The sequence below is a fragment of the Bos grunniens genome, chromosome 8 (assembly GCF_055505025.1).
Source record: "Bos grunniens cultivar Pamir isolate PY7600 chromosome 8, Bosgru_T2T1.0, whole genome shotgun sequence".
In the NCBI taxonomy this organism is placed as follows: domain Eukaryota; kingdom Metazoa; phylum Chordata; class Mammalia; order Artiodactyla; family Bovidae; genus Bos; species Bos grunniens.
The window spans coordinates 28,130,182-28,151,643 of NC_141172.1; the positions used below are offsets into that span (position 1 = coordinate 28,130,182).

The 21,462-nt window shown below is 33.7% G+C and overlaps 1 protein-coding gene across 6 annotated transcripts in view; it reads left to right on the forward strand.

The window, feature by feature from the left end:
• ZDHHC21 (zDHHC palmitoyltransferase 21) overlaps nucleotides 1–17,377 on the forward strand; it is a 67,294-nt gene extending 49,917 nt beyond the window's left edge. For all 6 annotated transcript variants that reach the window (XM_086415073.1, XM_086415077.1, XM_086415075.1 and 3 more), the window contains 3 exons: nucleotides 3,364–3,480; nucleotides 16,455–16,498; nucleotides 17,045–17,377. In XM_086415073.1, the coding sequence (XP_086271199.1) occupies nucleotides 3,364–3,480; nucleotides 16,455–16,498; nucleotides 17,045–17,177 (294 nt within the window). In that variant the 3' untranslated portion in view covers nucleotides 17,178–17,377. The remainder of the gene's footprint in view (nucleotides 1–3,363; nucleotides 3,481–16,454; nucleotides 16,499–17,044) is intronic.
• Nucleotides 17,378–21,462: the final 4,085 nt, after the last annotated feature.

The following is a 21,462-nucleotide window of genomic DNA, read 5'->3' on the forward strand; positions in this document are numbered from 1 at the left end:
TTTTAAAAGCTTTAGAAGATGATGTAGAATGTCATTATTACCTCAGGACTGGGAAGGATTTCCTAAATATGAAACAAAAAGCACTAAAAGAAAAGATTGATAAATTGGACTACATTAAGAATGTGGGGTTATCAAAAGTTGCCATAAAGAGAATGAAAAAGTAGACTCAGAGTATGAAAAGATATTGTAATAAGCAATAGAAACATAGCATCGAAAATGTCTGAAGAACCAATCAGTGACCTTTCCCTTAAGTTAGGGATGAGGGATTGGATATGACGGGGAAGAAATGCAGTGAGGAAAGCCTGTGTATGTTCTCAGATGTCCAGGTTCTTTTCTCTAAACTGAACTTGTGTTTTCCGTGTTCATCTATGTATAAACTCATTTCTTAACAAAAATGGGAAGAAATGAAAACTATAAACACAGTTACTGTATTATTAGTTTTCTAGGGCTGATACAGTTTACCACAGACTGGGGGACACCAACAACAGAAAGACATTTTCTCATAATTCCAGAGCCTGGGAGCCCACGATTGGGACATCAGCAGTTCTGGCTCCGCTGGAGGCCTTTCTGCAGGTGGCCCCTCGTCGCAATGCCCTCGTGTGGTCTCGCCTATGGGCTTCAACATGCATGTGTCTCTCTGTGTTTCTCAGTTTCCTCCTAATAAGGGTACTCGTCGGATTGGATTAGTGCCCACCCTAAGCGTCGCATTTAACTTCATCTGCTCTCTAAAGGCCTTTTCTCCAAATATGGTAACATTCTGAAGTACTGAAGATGGGGTGGGATGAGGACTTCAACATACAAGTTTTTGGAGAGCCATAATTCAGGCTTAACACTGATTATGTAGTAAAGCTTCGAATAGCAAATGGGTACTTGTGATTTAGATAAAATTTCCCAAGCCGATTTTTGGATTCAAAAGTACTGTATCTAAAAAAATAAATAAAGAAAAATCGAAGGTAGAAGTAAAGATGTTGTGCTCTGGAGATGTGTGTTAAATGCCTCAAAATATGGATTTAGTACTAATGTTAATTATGTGTGTATAAAATTGAAATACATTTTTTGAAAAAGTGATAAAAAGCAACTTTTGAATTATTTTACTATTTTACACAAATACTCTTAATAATAAATGTATATCTAAGTGGATAAATGTAATTTTACATAGATCTTTTCATCCCTAAGAGGTATAAATTCTAGTTGGCAAAGAGTTTTTTAATCTTTTCACTGGGGAAAAAGAGGATGCATTTTATTTGGTCACATGTGTCATAGATTTTCCTTGGCTTACAGTGGGATGCATCATGATAAACCCATCCTAAATTGAAAATATCTGAAGTTGCACTATCTTAAAGTCAAAAAATCATAAGGTGAACCATTGTAAATTGGGGACCATATATTTTTTTATTAGGGTGAGCTCTACATAGCACAGTGTGTGAATTCCTAAAATTTGCCCCACTGTGCAAAATCATTCAAAGAAAACCATAGGGGTTATGCAGAGAAATGAAAATATTCAAAAACTTTGTCAGTGACACTTAAAAAGGACACCTAATAAAAACAGCAGCATGGTTTTACATGTTAACTAGTTAAGATATGCTATAAGGAACATAGCGTTTTACCTTAGAAGAGACCTAAAATTTTCTCGTGGAAGTGAGTATCCAGAAGGGTTGCCTTATGTGAGTTATTACAAGTGATGGGAGGAGAGTCATGTGAAATTGGAGGGGAAATTTAATACCAGATGTGGATGAATGTGACTTATAACACTTATGACAAGTTGAGGTAGCGGGTAGATGTTTGACAGTGTGTATTTTGAGTATTCCAGCATGGCTTGGGTGAAGATTTTATTGTTCATCTTGGGTTTCTTGCAGATAAAATCACGTATAAACAAACACAAGAGCCTCGCTATGGTCAAATTGTTACTTAATATATCAGTCATATTGGAACATATTTGTGCTTTGAAAAAGCATCGTAGAAGAGCTTACTGTACTGAATTCGTGGTGGCATTTATAGTCCCATCTTTTCCTCTTTACATGTTTTGTAGGGATTCTCTATTCTGTTTTTACTCAAGTTTTGAAATGACTGCCTAATATGTGACTATTATGTAACATCGTAAGTGTCTTGGTGAATTTTAATTTCTTCCCGGCTAATAAACTGGGTGGTTTGAGTGTGGACTCAGAGTTGTGCTTGAGCCTGGTGGATGATCCCTGTGGTACACAGAAGAGCATCAGTTCTTTTGTTTCTAACAAGATCATTATGTTCAGTGACCTCCCTGTTGCTGGTATTGCTACCAGAGTACTGTTAAGCCTTAACCTGAATCAGTATTAAAAAAAGCATGTGGATGGTTATGTTTTGGGGTCCTTCCCATTCCTTTGTTGCTTTTTATCCACCATGACTTTTTTACTCCAAAGCTTCGCAGCAACAGGCTTCCAGAAGTCTTTGTTCTTCCGCTTTGTCTCCCTTGACTGGACTAGTCTATCCAGAGGAGGGAGAGAGAATGAAAGAACTGTGAGGGTAATTGAAATGGCTTCTCCTTGTTTTCCTGACCTCCTGCCACAGTTTCTTTGGATCACTTTCAAGATTCTCTTCTTCATGCCCTGGGCTGGAAAATCAGCTTCCCCTCACATCTTTTCTCTTTCTAACCTTCCAGTCCAGGCATTCCTCTGTGTTTCTCCTGCCCTCTGTGCACACATTCCTGTTAAATTCCATATATAGATTCCATATAGCTCATTGTTCTGGGGTTTTGCGAAGTTGGCTTCTCTCTGTGAATAAATTGCACACTTTTTGAGGGCACAAACATAACTTTATCATTTTTACATTTCTCCTACATAGCTCAGTGCTTGGCAGTGGTAGCTGGATGAGTGAATGAATGAATGAGGTGGAATTGAGGAGAGCTGTTCATGTGATCCTATTGTTTGTGTGTCCCTCTCATTTTGACCAAAATACATAATCTCCAGGTATCTTGGCCATTTGAACTTTAATATTATGAATCAGACTTGTACATTCAAGCTTTTTAGCAGTGCCATAATAAAACTTTTGTTTGATGAACCAGAAATTGTGCACCATCTTTTTTTTTTTTTTGGAAGAATGTTTTGTTTTTGCTCCAAATGAGCATGGGTAATTTGCAACTTTAGGATTGAGTTTTTATTTGATAATACAGTAGTAAAATCCTGTTTTTCAGCTTGCTATTGTGAACTACAAACAATTAGTTTTGATAATTTCAGATATTTATATATTTTCTAAAAGTGGAATAAACTCATAAAAGGGAAGTATAGTTCTTTTAAGATAATAAGGGAAATTGTTATGGCTCAGTTCTTGATTATTATTGCAATTGTAAGTGATTTTTGAATTGTTTTTAAGACTTTCTTTTTCTTATAGGACCTCTTTGTTGTCAGACATGAATTGGCCATAATGAGACTAGCTGCCTTTATGGGCATTACAATGTTAGTTGGAATAACTGGACTGTTTTATACTCAACTAATTGGCATCATCACAGTAAGTATGTTTTTAATGTAATGTATTTATGAACATATGTCCTAATTATGAACTTAATTCTAAAAAGTTACAGAAAGTTTAGAAATATAAAGAGAAACTTACCCATAGTCATTTATATAGTACCATTTTTGTATGCCTGTGTAATTATAAAGTAGTTATAATCAATGTACAGAATGTACATGTAATTTGGTATCCTGCTTTTAAAATTAGCTTAAAGTAGTTTTATATGGCTTCAAACTTCATGTTTATAGTTTTTGATAGTTTGATGTACTTTTTAGTGACTACATCATATTTTAATTAATCATTTTTCTGTTGATCAGTATCTACTATGCAGTTTTTTTTCTATATTACAAATAGCTCTTTGAACATCTCTACTTTTCTCTTTTAACTACTAATTTAAGGTAAATTCCAAAAAATAGAGTTGCAGGTATAAACATTTTATTAGTAAGTAAAGGGCTTTTTTTTTTTTTTTTGCATGTGTTTATTAGCCAAAGTGGACTTGTCACAACAGAAAAGATTTTAAAAATGTGAAAAATAACACTGAGAAAAACAAAACAAGAAAAAAAAACTTCCAAAAAAACGTTTGGAAATACACTGCATTTCAGATGTAAATAGGCTTTCTCATTTGTTATTGGTGGGGGTGCTGCTACTGCTGCTAAGTCGCTTCAGTCGTGTCTGACTCTTTGTGACCCCATAGATGGCAGCTCACCAGTCATGTCCGGGGAGGGAGAGAACACTTCTTCTTCAGGCAAGAACACTGGAGTGGGTTGCCATTTCCTTCTCCAATGCATGAAAGTGAAAAAATAAAGTGAAGTCGCTTAGTCGTGTCCAACTCCTAGTGACCCCATGGACCGCAGCCCACCAGGCCCCTCCGTCCATGGGATTTTCCAGGCAAGAGTACTGGAGTGGGGTGCCATTGCCTTCTCCAGGAGGGTATAATAAAGATAATATCAGAGGTGAGAATGCAGAGGCATCAGAACCCTCATACACTGCTAGTGGGAATGTAAAATGGTGCATATACGTTAGAAACTATTCTGACAGTTCTTTAAAAAGTTAAACATATATTATCTTTTATTCAGCAATTCCACTCTTAGGTATATTCCCAAGAAAATTGAAACATATGTTCACACAAAAATTTGTATATGAATATTTATAGCAGCATTAGTCATAATAGGCCAAAAGTGAAAGCAGTCCACATATCTATCAGCTAAATGGATACATGAAATGTGGTGTGTCCATAAAACGGAATATTATTTGGCTTTGAAAAGAAGTGAAGTATGATGCATGCAACAACATGGATGAACCCAGAGAGCCTTATGCTGAGTGAAAGAAACCAGTCACAAAAGGTTACAGATTTGTATGACTCCATTTATATGAGTACCGATACGGGATTTGTATCTAGAACAGATATTCAATGGGGGAAGGAAAAGTCAACAAATGCTGCTGAGACAACTAGGTATCCACATGCAAAAGAATGAAGTTGAGCCCTTAACTCATACATTTATGTAAATTTACTCCAAATGTATCATAGACAAGATTTACATACAATGGCATAAATGCATACATGCACATCCCAACCCTCTTTCACAGTAGAGCTGCTACCGTTACCCTAGAACGTTCTCTCATGCCTCTTGTCAGACCTATGTGCTATGAAGAAGCAGCATTGATCTGGTTTTTTTTTTTTATCATAGATCAGAATTGGTTACAGAACTTGATTCGTATCCATTTATCTAGGTCTTCTTTCTTTCAGCATAATGTTTTTTGATTTATCCATGTTTTACATGTACTGATAATTTCTTTTTATTACCGAATATATTCCATTATATGACTATACCACAATTTGTTTATATATTCTATTAATAGACAACTGGTCTGGTTCCAGAATTTGGTAATTATCAATAAAAATGCTATGAACGTTCTTGTTCAAGTATTTTTGTGGAAACATGTTTTCATATCCTTGGGTAAATATCTAGGAGAAGAATTGCTGGTCAAGTGAAGAGGAACTAAAAAGCCTCTTGATGAAAGTGAAAGTGGAGAGTGAAAAAGTTGGCTTAAAGATCAGCATTCAGAAAACGAAGATCATGGCATCTGGTCCCATCACTTCATGGCAAATAGATGGGGAAACAGTGGAAACAGTGTCAGACTTTATTTTTCTGGGCTCCAAGATCACTGCAGATGGTGACTGCAGCCATGAAATTAAAAGATGCTTACTCCTTGGAAGGAAAGTTTTGACCAACCTAGATAGCATGTTCAAAAGCAGAGACATTACTTTGCCAACAAAGGTCCGTCTAGTCAAGGCTATGGTTTTTCCAGTGGTCATGTATGGATGTGAGAGTTGGACTGTGAAGAAAGCTGAGCACTAAAGAATTGATGCTTTTGAACTGTGGTGTTGGAGAAGACTCTTGAGAGTCCCTTGGACTGCAAGGAGATCCAACCAGTCCATTCTGAAGGAGATCAGCCCTGGGATTTCTTTGGAAGGAATGATGCTAAAGCTGAAACTCCAGTACTTTGGCAACCTCATGCGAAGAGTTGACTCATTGGAAAAGACTCTGATGCTGGGAGGGATTGGGGGCAGGAGGAGAAGGGGACGACAGAGGATGAGATGGCTGGATGGCATCACTGACTCGATGGACACGATTCTGGGTGAACTCCGGGAGTTGGTGATGGACAGGGAGGCCTGGCATGCTGCGATTCATGGGGTCGCAAGGAGTCGACACGACTGAGTGACTGAACTGTACTGAACTAAGATAGGTTTATCTTTTATTTCATAAGAAACTGCCCGGCCTCTTCCCCAAGTGATTGTACCATTTTGCAATCTCACCAACAGTGTATGAGAATTCTGGTTACTTTACATACTCATCAATATTTATTGTTGCCAGTCTTTTTAATTGCAGCTGTTCAGTTCAGTTCAGTCGTTCAGTTTTGTCTGACTCTCTGCGACCCCATGAACCGCAGCATGCCAAGCCTCCCTGTCCATCACCAACTCCCGGACTCCACCCAAACCCATGTCCATCGAGTCGGTGATAACATACAACCATCTCATCCTCTGTCGTCCCCTTCTCCTCCTGCCCTCAATCTTTCCCAGAATCAGGGTCTTTTCAAATGAGTCAGCACTTCTCATGAGGTGGCCAAAGTATTGGAGTTTCAGCTTCAACATCAGTCCCTCCAATGAACACCCAGGACTGATCTCCATTAGGATGGACTGGTTGGATTTCCTTGCAGTCCAAGGGACTCTCAAGAGTCTTCTCCAATACCACAGTTCAAAAGCATCAATTCTTTGGTGCTCAGCTTTCTTTATAGTCCAACTCTCACATCCATACATGACCACTGGAAAAACCATAGCCTTGACTAGACGGACCTTTGTTGGCAAAGTAATGTCTCTGCTTTTTAATATGCTGTCTATGTTGGTCATAACTTTCCTTCATAGGAGCAAATGTCTTTTAATTTCATGGCTGCAATCACCATCTGCAGTGATTTTGGAACCCAGAAAAATAAAGTCAGCCACTGTGTCCACTGTTTCCCCATCTATTTGCCATGAAGTGATAGGACCAGATGCCATGATCTTTGTTTTCTGAATGTTGAGCTTTAAGCCAACTTTTTCACTCTCCTCTTTCACTTTCACTGTTCTATAGGTTTTAATAATAAACAGTTGTTTTAATTTACATTTCCTTGATGACTAATGATATTTAACACTTCTTCATGTGTTTATTGGTCATTCATGGATTGGATGATATCTGTTTAGATATACCTTTGTTATTATTCAGTGGCTTGATTTATTTTCTAATATCTCTTGTGATGTCTAATGGTGTTGATAAATAATATGATATTGATCATATTTCTGTGGACGAGGATAGATCTTCCCCTAAAATCTTTTTTCTCTGCTTTTATACCCATTCATAATTATCACTTTATAGTCCATTCATAAGTTGAGTCTAAATTGCCAGATTATGCTTGCATTTAAAAATTTCTACTTTTGAGTTTTTCCAAATCATATTTATATTTCCTGAAATGAAGTTTCTCTGATTTCCCTAATTTCCTGTGGTTAATGACTGGAAATGGACATTTGATAGCATTGCTGTTAAGACTACAAGTTACTTCTGAGAGTTGTCAGGCTTATAGCTGACAGTAACAATTTCCTTCTCACCTAAGCAGTCCTAGTAGCTTCAGAAAATGGGGTTTGGCAGAGTAGGCTTCAAGATCATTTAAGAATGTCTGCTCTCAAATTTTTGTATCACTTCTGAGTTGGATATAAAACTACTTATCATATCTGATTCACTTCTGAGTTGGACCTAAAGTTATTTATAGTATAGTTATATAATTTATATATATATAGTTATTTATGCTTTTTCAAGGATATACAGTATCAGGTTCCCTTCTGTGTTTCAGACTACCAGTACATTAATATTAATTTTCAAATTGTATGTTCTCTTTTGCTATAATATTGAACCACATTTCATTGTCTTTCTTAAGATAGGGATATTGGTTTTAAGGTTGTGACATTTCTAAACCTGAGTGTGTGTTTGTTGCTCAGTCGTGCCAGACTCTTTGCAACCCTGTACTCTGCAGCCTGCCTGGCTCTTCTGTCCATGGTATTTTCCAGGCAAGGATACTGGAGTGGTTTGCCATTTCCTTCTCCAGGGGATCTTCCCAACCCAGGGATCAAACCCAGGTCTCCTGCTCTGCAGGCAGATTCTTTATCGGCTGAGCTACCCGGGAAGCCCCTGAGTAGAAATTCCAGTTGTTAATAAAGCTCTCTCCCAAAGTTTCATCTCTTTCTGTATACATACAGTATAGTAGACAGGTCTCATGTCTATAGAAATTAAACATTTGTGAAACATTTGAAAAAGAATGCAAGTATTAAGAGACAGAATACATTCTGTTAGTTCAGCCTTTAGTCACTGCACTTCCTCTCGAATCTAAATCCCTAAAAAAAAAAAAAGTAAATTTCAATTGCATTTACCTGGGCATTCATGGTGTACTTCAAGTACCACTCTTTGAAGAAAAAAAATTTTTTTCATTTCCAGAATGCACTACTAGCCACACTGATATAAGATTCTTTAGGGCTTAATTATATAAAGTTGTTATATATTCATTGTTTAATTTTAAATATAATGAATTGATTAGTATTTTAAATAGTATTTAGTGTTAAAATTAAAGTTTAAAATGAAGATTTTTTGCTTCCTTTCTTTATAAAATTTACCTGCTGTTTATATATTCCATTTGCTAGTCCAACCTTTAGTTACTGTACTTCCTCTTGAATCTAAATCCCTAAAAATTATAGTAAATTTCAATTGCATTTACCAGGGTTCTCATAAGGTACTTCAAGTACCACTCTTTTTAATGAAAAAAAGTTGTTTTTTTTTTAAAGTTTCCAGAATGCACTACTTCCCACATTGATTTAAGGTTCTTTAGGGCTTAATTATATAAAGTCGTTAATGTATTCAATATTTAATTTTAAATCTAGTGAATTATTCATATTTAAAATAGATTTAATGTTAAAGTTTAAAATATAGATTTTGCTTCCTTTCTTTATAACATATGCCTCCTGTTTAATTTAATGAAAAAAATTGATACTACCTATAGGATATTTCACATCTGGACATCTTTTTGTCACTGTCAAAATCCATGGATCTCTCTTTACAATGTGAAAGTAGTGACAAATTTGTCAGGTAGCCTAAAAAAGAAAAGGAGGAGAAGGAATCATGGTAAATTTAATCCTTCCATTGATGTGTTTCTCCTTCCCCTACTCCTGCACCTCAAAGACCAAGATACATTTTTGGAAAACATTGGTAGGAATATCATTTCATTATAGAAATTATGTAATTATATAGTTTGAAATAGACAACAAGCAAGCAGAGCAAATGCTGTCTCTATTTAGGTTTAGATTGAAGTTTTGAGGAAGCTACATGTTCATTTTTGGTAATTTTTTCCCATCATCTGCCTTTACTTGGAAAAATAAACCATTTCCTTCCTGTAGAAGAGGGAAAATCCCATCTTTTTACTGATAGTAGAAGGTAACAGGATAATCATAGTTAATGATAATCCAGTGTCATTTTAGACCTGGTAAGACAAATTACTGTGACCCAGATAAAATAATTAGAAATTACTTAAATTTAAAAATACTCGATTTGTGATCCCATTTCCAAGGTTAAAAGATTTCAACCCAGCCAGATGTTCCTATGAAATAGACTAATCTTAAACCCAGTTTTTCAGGATTACCTTTGATTATTTTAGACTTAATTTTAAAAAACAAGGTTTAAATATATATTCTTTCTCCTTTTGACTAAAATTAATATTGAGGTTAAAAGTGTTTTCAAAGTCTGCTTTGAAACATTCTTTATTTAGGGAACAGATTATTCTAATTATTCCTCACTTAGACTATTTAGCCTTTTTGTTTGTTCCTGAATGAAATGGATAGTGATGTTATTAGTGTAATTGCTGTTGTCAGTATTTCTTATCATGCAGTAGTTCACACACAGCCAAGAATAATGTCCATTCTGATGAGCGCCAATACTAATAGTGCTGGGTGATTGTATCAGTCATGTTTTCAGTCACTGGGCTTGGAGAGAGTTAATCAAGAAGCCTGTAACAGCTGGTACAGCGCCTTCTGGTGAGGGTCTGACAGTGAGCTATTGTATACCATGACACTGTTCTGACAGTTTATCTCAGTTTTGTATACATGCATTTTTATTTTCAGGGCACCGTGGAGTTTGTATAAAAGCTGAAGCTTTTGATGGCGTCTCTGGAGCTCAGTGCTTTTCTCAGTTGTGGTGAGGTTGAGGGTAGGCTGAGGAAGATATATTTAGTTGCAATTTTGTAAAAGGCTTTAAGTTCCCAAAGAAAAAAATTTTGAGCTTTTTATATTTGGTCTCACAGGTACTATTTTTGGACCACTACTTAAATTACTGAGGATAGCTTAGAGCAAAGCTTTTCAAAATAAAAGGAGAAAATGTTTTCCTCCCTAAATTCTCACTCATGATCACCTAAATAAACATAGACAGACTCACAGATGCAGGAGTGACTTTAATTTTAACTTGATTATGTTTTACAGTGAAGAGTATCTTATGTTCAAAATGTTAAATTAGCTTAAATGAGATTATCTATTAAATAGCATTCTTACTAATCAGAGTTAGTGAACTTACCTGCCTTTTAGACATGTACCCAAAAATGTAGCCCTAAGACTTATCATGAAATTTTGCTAAGTATCCCCTGAATCAATGTGATGAATTAAGTGTTTAGTACAATCTCTGTACAAATTGTTTGGTTTACTCAGCTCCAAATCAGCATTGCAAATATGGATATCATTGCCAATTATGCCGAACCTAGCTCACTTACATTTCTATAAAGGGAGTTCTGTGCAACATTTTGTTTTCCTTTCTGAATTATATTTTCATTTAATAAAAACAAAATATGTTTCTAATACAGCATTTCTAATTATAATATTACAGGAAGTATTTGTGTAGCTTTTTAAAACCTAGAAAAATCATTAAAATTTAAAATGTTACTTTTTATATGTTTTCAGTATCATATTCTAATATTGGCTATAATATTTCTTTGAATTTTGGATACAGTAGAGACCTGTATGGAAACTAGGTTCACTCTAGCAAAAGAATTAGTTTAAATACATGCTAAGTTACATTGCCTAGTAATAGAAAAGCTTTCTTTCTAAAAATGCCTCCTAGCATCATGATTATTATGTGTGGAATTGGATTGCTCTTTAGCATAAAACTGTTCCTGTGTGTAAATGTATTTATACTACATCCTCTCTCTTTATTCAGTGTAATTAATTAACTATTTCTGATAAGATTAAAAGTCATTTAAAACAACTTAGGTCTATTTCTGTACTTTTTAAAATAGGAATAGTGCATTTTAATTTTCTTTAGGCATGACTAATTGCTTCAGTGATTAAGTAGATGCTTTTTTTTTTTTTTTGGTAAGGAAGCTAAACATTTATGAGTTTCCCTTTTAATTGTGATTTTCCCTACTTTATTGTTTCATGTTCTGAATCCACATGAATTTTTACTCTGACTTTACAACTTACAGGATTGGAGAAAACAGTGAACTTTATATTTACAGTTAACTTTGTAGATCTTTTTCCACAGTGATTCTTACGTTTTTCTCTGTCACATTCTGTCCCTATATTACTTACTCCTCAAATCCAAGCCAAAGGGGCACATTAGCCCATCTTCTACTGATAACAAAAAATCTTCTTAAAAGTATAGTTTTGTATTAAAAATGTAAGGATAATTGACCTTGAGTTGATTGTTGATTGCAAACATAAGTTTTCAGCTGTTTTAGAATAGTGTATGGCTTACTTACATGTTGTTATACATGATCGTCCTCTCTGATATCTTCTGTATATTTCTCTATAATTATTTCTTATATATTTAACTGTCACTAGCCTGTAAGCTATTTGTTACTGTATAGTATGTACTTATTAAATTTTTGATAGAGGAATAAATGAGTAAATGAATCATGGTTTATGTATAATACTTACTACTTATTTTTTCAACCAGATTATAAGTCCCTTGTGGACATTATATTTTATCTGTGTAGTCTTCCACAGTCCATGTCATTTTAATTATGAAAACCACTTTTGTTTAAACATAATTTTGTCTAGTTACAATCTAATATAACTGAGATATCTCTAAGTCCTACAGTAAAAACTTAGGTTTGCCATTTATTGAGTTATTAAGGGCTCTAACGTATTAATTCATTTGATTCCTACAAAAACCCAGTAGTAGTATTTGAACAGCCAGAAAAAGGCTGATTAAAAACCTGAGTAGCTCAGCTGGTAAAGAATCCACCTGCAATGAAGGAGACCCTGGTTCGATTCCTGGGTTGGGAAGTTCCCCTGAAGAAGGAATAGGCTACCCACTCCAGTATTCTTGGACTTCCCTGGTGGCTCAGATGGTAAAGAATCCACCTACAATGCAGGAGACCTGGGTTTGATCCCTGGGTTGGGGAGATGCCCTGGAGACGGACGTGGCTACCCACTCCAGTGTTCTTGCCTGGAGAATCCATATGGACAGAAGAGGCTGGCAGGCTACAGCCCACGGGGTCACAAAGAGTCAGACACGACTGAGCGACTAAGCACACACACAAAAGGAGTATAGAAATTCTTTTGGAAAGAAATTTTCAGTGGCTATAAATGTAAGATCTACTGCCTTATCAGTTTGGTTTCATGATTGATTAAATGTTTATATGAACTTAAGATCTCTAATAAAAGATATAGCTGATCCTTTGTGAAAGATGGATTTTTAAAGAACTTTCTCTTCCAAGTGAGTAATATAGTGAGTTTGACTTCAAAGGATAAGAGAGGTCTAAGGTTAGGAGGAAGTTTTCTCTCTCTGGATTGAAAAAAAAAAAAGATAAATAATGTTATTTCTGTCCATGTTCGATTAGTTTAGTGCTGCAAACATTTATTGAGTATCCACTTTCTGTGTGGTTTGGTGCTATGAAAGATACAAAGTGAAATGAGTTGCTCTCTGTATGTTGATCAGAAATTATAGGAAGTCAACTAATGTCTGTTTTAGAATTACAGAAATTATTAGTAGACACAACAGGTATGTCATCTCTAGTTGAAATAAACTTTCCTTAAAAGTGTTTTTTACTCTAGGTTAAATCAGCAGTTATTGAGTCAGGTATGTGCAGCAGAGTAAAAACTATCAAGAAGACCTATACTAAGATGAATGAGAGCAGGCAGTTAGGTTGAACTGTCTTCTTTCTGATAGAACGTTCTTATTTCCCTCAGACCTTTGTTTTGATAGATTTGAAAACTCCATTTTGAAAATGTTTCCAGGGTTAATCAGGCCTAGAAGTAGTAACTCTCACTTCTAGGTGCAAAAGTGATAGTCATATAAGCCAGGGTGACTATTTATTCCCTTATGTACGACTGTCAGGTACCAAAGGACTCTGCAGTACACTCTCCTGTACAGCTATGTACACAGCAAAGTGTTGCTTGGTGAGGATGAACTCAAGGCAGAGTGAGTTAGTTGGATGAATTGTATCATCAAGCAGTCTATCCCAAGAAGACTAGATTCTCAGATCTGTTAACCAGGAAATGTTTGGTGATAAATACTTGCTCTTCGCCTCTCTCACCCCCAGTTTTTCCCATAGGCAATAATACCTCCCTCTCCCTTCCTATTAGAAACTTTTTTTTTATTTCAGTTATAATCTTAATTAGTTGAGAGATACATCGTTCTTTTATAGTCAAACATATTTCCTTAGACTCAAACTGAAAAATCATTTCTTAGAGTAAGGTCAGCCATCAGGAGAAGACAAAGTATATTTGATAAAAATACATGAGGACTATATTTCTGTAAGTCTTGCTTGTTTCTAGTTTATTCTTTTTTTTTTTTTTTTTTTAGAAAACTTCTGGTTTTTAAACTAGGAAAGGATTTTCATTTATCTCAGTTATACAGACTGACACAAGTCTTGGCTATTTTGATCATTAGACCATAAACAAGACATAAATATTTCATTGGAAATAAGGTATTTTGATTGTAGACAACACACAATAAAAATGTGTTTCTTATCATTCCTTGAGGAATTTTATTTTTTCTAGATAGCTGTCCTACATATAGCAGGAGTTTAAAAGATTGTATTATTTATTACTCCTTGAAGATAGTAATTATCTTAGTGGTCCTTCTGTGATAGTCACTAAAGGTATTGAGTCTTTTATGTTCAATAGAATTATTTGCAACAAAATCTATTTAAATTATTTTTAGTTTTTCTGTGAAATATTCCACAATTCCCTGCTTAAATAAATCAAAACAAAAAGTATACTGAATGTAGTTTGGCACTTGAAAATAACTTGTAATTGTCACCGTTCCTTCACTAGTAATCTCTCTTCTAGTTTACTGTTTCTCTTGTGTGTATGAATGTGATAGCTGATAACTTTTGTTGCCCTGAGTATGTTGTATAAAGGCCAGTGCAAAAACTTCGTGACATGTTTGGCCATTTATTGTTCTTATAATAGTATTTTGGATAGCTGAGAGCTAAGCATTTGCCCTTTCTAGAAGGAAAAAAATAGTCCTTTATAGGTTGCCTCACAAATCCTGTTCATAAAGTCATGGTAAACCACTACATCCTTTGATAGAATAACTGTTTATGATGACTTGAAAGGTAGTATTCCTGCTATTTCTTGAACCAGATTCTAGAAAGATATCAACAAAAGCACTTGAAAGTAAGAGCTTTCCCCATAGGAAGTCTAAATACAAAGTCTTTTAAGTTGATCTTTTACTGTCACAAACACATTCCTCAAAATTATAATCAAGTTGTGAGTTTAGGCATGGTAAAAAATTTCCCGTACTGTTAGCTAGTTATAATAGTCTAACCTTATAATTGCTTTCCTTATCCTGAAATAGTTTTTAGTTTCAAATATTATCCACACCTGTGATTCAGGGCCATTTATACACCTTTCCTCATAACACTTTTAAATTTCTTTTCTGTTTCTTCCTTCATATTTTTGTGCACGCTGTCTTAATTGTTTCATAATAACCTGTCGCCATCAATTCTAAGAAACTATTTAAATTACTTTCTTCACTTTTTTTTCAGATACAGAACCAGAGCCCCAACTTTCCTCTGAGTCTCTAATCAATGTTTACATGTATTTGCAGACTATGTTTTCACAAAGTAAAACATTATTTTGAGCAAATTATGCAATAGAACTAGGAAAGGTTAATTATGAGTAGAATTGTCATTGGATATCATGAATTTCAGAAAATGCTAGGGAAATTAGTGAATATAGAGTAACTAATCTATAACCTCCTCACACATTCCTGACAAATCTGCAAGTGAAACTCTGTTATTGGTTACTAGTCATCTAAAAAAACCATAGATTTGTTTTCCTGTGTGTGGGCCAACTGAAGTTAGACAGCTGTTCATATGTAAGAATTTACTATTGTGAGCCATTCATGTAACTTCTTTTAAAGAATTTTTTGAAGCAAAGATATTTTTTAGTAGTAGTATTGGAAGACAATCACATGTAAAGAAGTTCTTGGAATTGGAGTTGCAGTTAGAAATATTTGCATGAATAGTACTGCTTAATAATAGTGCAGCCCACCTGCTGTATATGAGAAAGCTAATAAATAGGGTAAAGGGAGGAAAACTCTTAACTTTTTTGTATATTTAAAAAGAATAAATTTCTTTTGTACTATTTAAAAGTATTTTTAAAATGTAAATATATATATAAAATAAGATTATGTAACTTGTGTTTTTAATGATTTCTATATTCCTTATCCATCCCAGTTTCTCAGACTAATGATAAGTCTTCCATTAACATGAATTAGACTAGTATGTCTAGAAACTTTATTCTCTTTATTGAGTTCTTTTTCTTATATAATTGTGTTAACAGCCTTTTAGAAAACACATAATGAGAAATTGCATTATTATGAAGGGACTGTTTTTTCTTTTGAAGCAGTTTTTACTAAATACTAATCAGTTAGCTTTACTTTTCAAGTAGTAGTGTGGTAGCATGGTAAATGCATACACTGCATTGTTGAATTTTGTGTTGGTTTACAGAAATCCATAACCAGTAGCAATTTTTGACTCTTTAAAGTTTTCTGTTCACTAGTGTCTTTAATTTAATATTTTGATATTTAATTTTGAAAGCATGTGACAGTTGAATTAACTATAGGCTTTAAAAGAATTATCAACAAGGAAAATGTAATAAAAGGTATTTTTTAATGAAGTGAGACTCCTACAATTTGGGGAATGGGGTTTGTAATTGAATTTTTTTTTTTTTTTTTTTAGCACAAGGTAATATTGATTCTGTTTTTCCAAGGGAATTTCAGCAATGTACATAGATAATTTAGAGTTCTTAGTACCGACTGTTTATTTCTTCAGAATATTCTCTTAATATGATTAAAAACATCATAAAGTAGATATAGAATAAAGCCCATAAAATAGATATAGAATAAAGCCTTGAAAACTTTGTTATACCTGAGTATAATTTTTTAAATTTTTGATAGGATACAACATCTATTGAAAAGATGTCAAACTGTTGTGAAGAAATGTAAGTATAAAAGTGAACTCTGTAATGTTCTTATTTAAAAATGTGAACAACTGGTTACATTTGAAAAATGTGTGCATGTAGTGAAAAGATAATATAATGATGGCTTTTTCTCGGTACCTTGTCTAAGGTCTGAGCTAGACAAGCATGACCCAGTCTTACAGTAGGGGTCTTCTAGCTGTAATAGTTTTCAAACAAAATAAGTACTGATCATTCTTGTCCCTTGTCTAACTAAAGTAAGTTAAATTATTTGTCCTGAAAGTACATCAAAAGAGATTTGCTACTGTGTTGTTGACACACATTCTGTTAATCCTGAGATTCTCCTCTGCTTCAAAAGTTGCCTAGGTTGATTGACGACACAGATACAATATCTGCTATCCAGAGTTAAAACTCAGCTGCATGCCATAATGAAAGAAAAGCTGTATTTGTGATGCTGGGACACAATTCATCAGAGTCCAGTAATGGATCCCCAGCCAACCTGTATTGTTTTAGCTGACTGAAGTGCACCATGGGAGTGCTGTCTTTCACTAATAATGCTGTCTTCTGTAGATCGAGGCCCCGAAAGCCATGGCAGCAGACCTTCTCAGAAGTTTTTGGCACTCGTTGGAAGATCCTGTGGTTTATTCCTTTCAGGCGGAGGCAACCACTGCGAGTTCCCTACCACTTTGCCAATCACGTCTAAACAGATGGATGGTGGGCACAGATGGGTCCTCCATGCTGGAAATGCGTTACAGGTTTTCTGATAATAGAACTATGACAGTCTTCAAGTCAATTAAAATCCACCCACCAATCTTAAGCATCATAATGTGCCCCAGGCTTTATTTTAATAGTGATCTTGATCCTGTTGTGGGACTAATAAAAGATCTATATTTAAGTTTTAAAGCATGTTTACTTTCAAATTAGCTTTCCACAGGGATTTCTTTAAATGCTTTTGTTATTAAACTCAAAAGGCACTGATTGGGATGAAATAATTGTACATAATTTCTTTTAGTACTAACAGTGTTAAAGATTTCAATTTATGGGAAACTTCAGATGTTTATTTAAAATTTTTACTCTTAAGCAGTACTAACCAAATCTGAATTTAATTCTTCAAATTTTACAAAAGTTGATGTACCTTTTATGTAAATTTTCTTTTTCAAATACAGTTTAAAATATGATATACTCCCTTTTATATGTGCTGCAAGATTTTTTTAAAATGCAGCATATAAGATTGAACAGCAACAAAAACCAAAAGCAGCAGCACAAAAAAAGGACTGTTTTCTTAGAAGTAGCTTTTTGATTTTTTTTCTCTTCACCAAAAACTAAATAAAAACACCACTAAAGTAAAATACCAACTACCTACCTTATTTCAAAGTAAAAATTAATTTTTTTCCACATTAACTTTCCCATTTTTTCTCCCTCTGCTGTTGTAATTATTGGTTTTTGTTGAGATGTTTGCTCCAAGGAAGAATTTTTGACTAAAGAGACATGTTCCTATTTTACCCTAAGATTTTGATGAGCAAAAGGGTAAAGAATTTGCAATAATTCCACTGATACCTTTTTTCGTGTAGTTATATTAGAATGTGTTATGTTTTTTAAATGCTAGTAAACTAGATAATATGTATGTATAGTATAAAGAGGAGTATTGTGCTTTTGAAAAAAATGTATACTTTATACTTGTACCTATTAGATCTAAAATGACACCTTTAAGATTTTTATGTAATAAATATTGGCCAACTAATATTGAAACTTTATTTATAGAAAGTTACTAGTAAAAGTAAGTAACTTTTGTGTACCTGTAATCACCCAAATTAAAATTAAATTTTAATTGCCCTTATGTAATCTGGATGGAGAGACCTTTCGTTGTAGCTAATGTTAGGAAATGACCTTAAAATAAGAAAATATAATTTTATTTTATTTTTAAACTTTACATAATTGTATTAGTTTTGCCAAATATCAAAATGAATCCACCACAAAAAAAAAAGAAAATATAGTGATCTGTATTCATGATTAGCCTTATAAAAATTTGAATTGCTGATAGTGATGGTCTCTTGGAAAGTAAAGAACATTTGTGTGAAAAAAATATTTAGTATATTTTGAAAAAAAATTCAGTTAAAATTTTTTTTCCATTAGAATACTGCAAAATCCATATATCTTTTCTAAAGAAATTATGTACTCAGTCTTTCTCTTGAAGAGAAGATTGAAGGGGTGTCTAGTGTTCTTGGAGCATAGCAATATTTTCTTTTTAGTTAATTTTGATAGTAAGGAGTCATACCTGAGAAATCATGGAACAGAAGGTTAACCATTGTCAGCTAGTTAACTCTGCTGTGTTTAGTTTTTAGAAACTGTAAATAGTCTTCTAAAGTGATAGAATAAGGTCTTCTCAGAGATTTAAGTGCCAAGTCTCTCATGTTCTGATTACAATGCTTTATTATTTAAAAACTTAGACGTGGCAGATAAAAATATTTATTGGTGCTGATAAGTTGCATAGTAAATTTAATATAAGAAATATATTTATAGAGCTTAATGAACCACAAAATTAGTATATTCATGCCAGGCAAATAAATGGGTAGGGTTTTGTGCAAGCTAACATATTGACCAAATTTGGCCTGGTGACAGAAGTTATAAGGAGTATAGATAATGTAGATAGATATCAGTCAAATGCCTTATGCTGTGTACATTCCTTTCAAATGAGGACCCTGAGAAAACAGCGTAGCCAAGTGAGGACTCCTAAAGAGCTTTTTGGATGTATTTATACTTCATGTAGTAGCAGTAGCTACCTTGAAAGGTACTGGGGAGGTCAGTGCCAACCTCTGCCTCAGTGATGAGAACCAGAGGTGGTCTCTTTCCTACTCTAAGGGTCTCTGTTTCTGGCTTTCTTAGCTTTCCCAATTATAGGGCACATTCTTTTTGCTTCTTTCTCTTTACTTTCCCTGATCCTGATCCCATTGTAGCTGATTCTTCTAAGTTACTGAAATGCAAACTAATACACTAGGCAAGGCATATATTTATTTTTCTTTGAATGGCAGAAATGCTACATATCAATATATTTATATAAGAATCTATATAAAGTATAGCTGTATATACTTATGCTGTAACTTTAAGTGTTTTCAAGTTAGCACACATGACTGGGTTTTGTGATTCTTGGTAGACCACGTGAGAGAAGCCACCTGGCACTTTCCTAGGGAGTGCATAAACTCTAGTGTTCTCTCTGCGCCCTCTTTTGGCTAATTGATGTAATTATACTGGCTTTAGAGATTTATTGCCCCACAAGTGAATTGTATAGTCAAATTCTGAACATTTCAAAGGTACAAATTTAAGGGAAGTCTGTGTAAAAAATATAAGGGTTTATGAAAATGAATGTGTTCCTATTTATGATTTTGATGTCTAGTTCATCCAGGTATGACCTCTTTTCTTCATTTATGTGTATTCATATTGTATTTTTTTTACTGTCAGATTTATATCAGATGAGGATAAATACATATGAAACCATTTCATGAATTTTATTTTGAACCTTATTTTGGCATATTAAACCTTAGAATTGAAAAAACCATTACCTTAAAATTACCAATTTACTACAAAAAAATTTATTGTAGTTTATAGCAAGCAAGCATCTAGTGTGTTTTACTGAATATATAAAAAAATACATTTAGTTTTTAATCCCAGTTTTGGAATGACTTTGTTTTTTTACTGATTCAATTGCATTAAAATAGTGAGATTACTAATTCTTTCTATAATTTTCTTCATTCCTTTTAATTATCCTACTGTGAGTTAGAACTGTACCTTTAGTAGCCGATTTATTACGTATTCTGGATAACCATGAAAATAACTAATGATGTTGAACATTAGAAAATAATTATGAGCAGTGAGATTATTGATGTAATCTATATATTGAATGAAGTATTTCCTTATAAACATTCCATTTCATTTTAAGTGAAATGTATGTTAAAGGATGTTCTTAATTGGGCTTCTGGAAATGAAAGATTTTTAAGTGATTGTTAGAACTTACATCTCTTGAACAGTTATGTTTGTTGCTATTTATTTATGCAAACAAAAATATTTTATAGGCTCAAGATTGTGGGCAAAAATTGACTGAGTTCAAAATTTTAAAAATATTAAATCAGCTGATGTTCCATTGTAAGAAAAATAACTATTTTGCTTAAGAATTGTATTAAAAATATTTGTGGTTAACTTAAGAAATAGGTATATTTAAAATAGTAATATATTAATCTCTTTAAGCAGAAGAAAACATAGTTTTAAATAATAGAAATAGAAAACATAAGCATAGGTAAAGTTTAGTATAACAGCTAAGTTAAAATTTCTGTCAGAATGGGCATTAGTGATTGTTTGCTAAAGCTTAGGGGTATTTTTCTCTAGGATCGTGGCTAATTTTAACTATTCTTCATCAGGCTTTTTCAGGCCACTTTTGTACAAATAATAAATTGAAGGTATGTTTCACCCCAAAGGGTGTTTTGATGCTAATCATGAAGACTTGAGTTAGGAGAACACCTCCACCCAAGACGTATGAAGTAATTTTGATTTTTAAGCATGTAGCCTTCTATGTGTTAGATAATGGAGTGGTTTGAATATTCGCACTTATGTTGGTATAAAATCACAATGTATGCAGCTGTAGTTTACAAAAGCATTAATATTAACAGAGCTGCTAGTCTTTCCCTGGACATTTCTCTACTGTCTACTTCCCTTAGTGCTTCCTGTATGAGTAGACTACTTAACTCAAGTTTACTAAACTATTGCTGCTTTATTAAATAAGTTTTTGACATGACCTCTATATATGTAGATATATCTAGAATTTATTTGGTACAGTTTATACTTATAAACATTAAATAATTTATTATTAGATATGAGATTTTTTTACCCAATTCTCCTACTGTTGCTTTAAAAAAATAAGTATTAGCAAATGTAGTTAGTAAGTCATACACATTTAGTATGTTCTACTTGCTAGTGTTAGTAGCCATATAACTAATAAA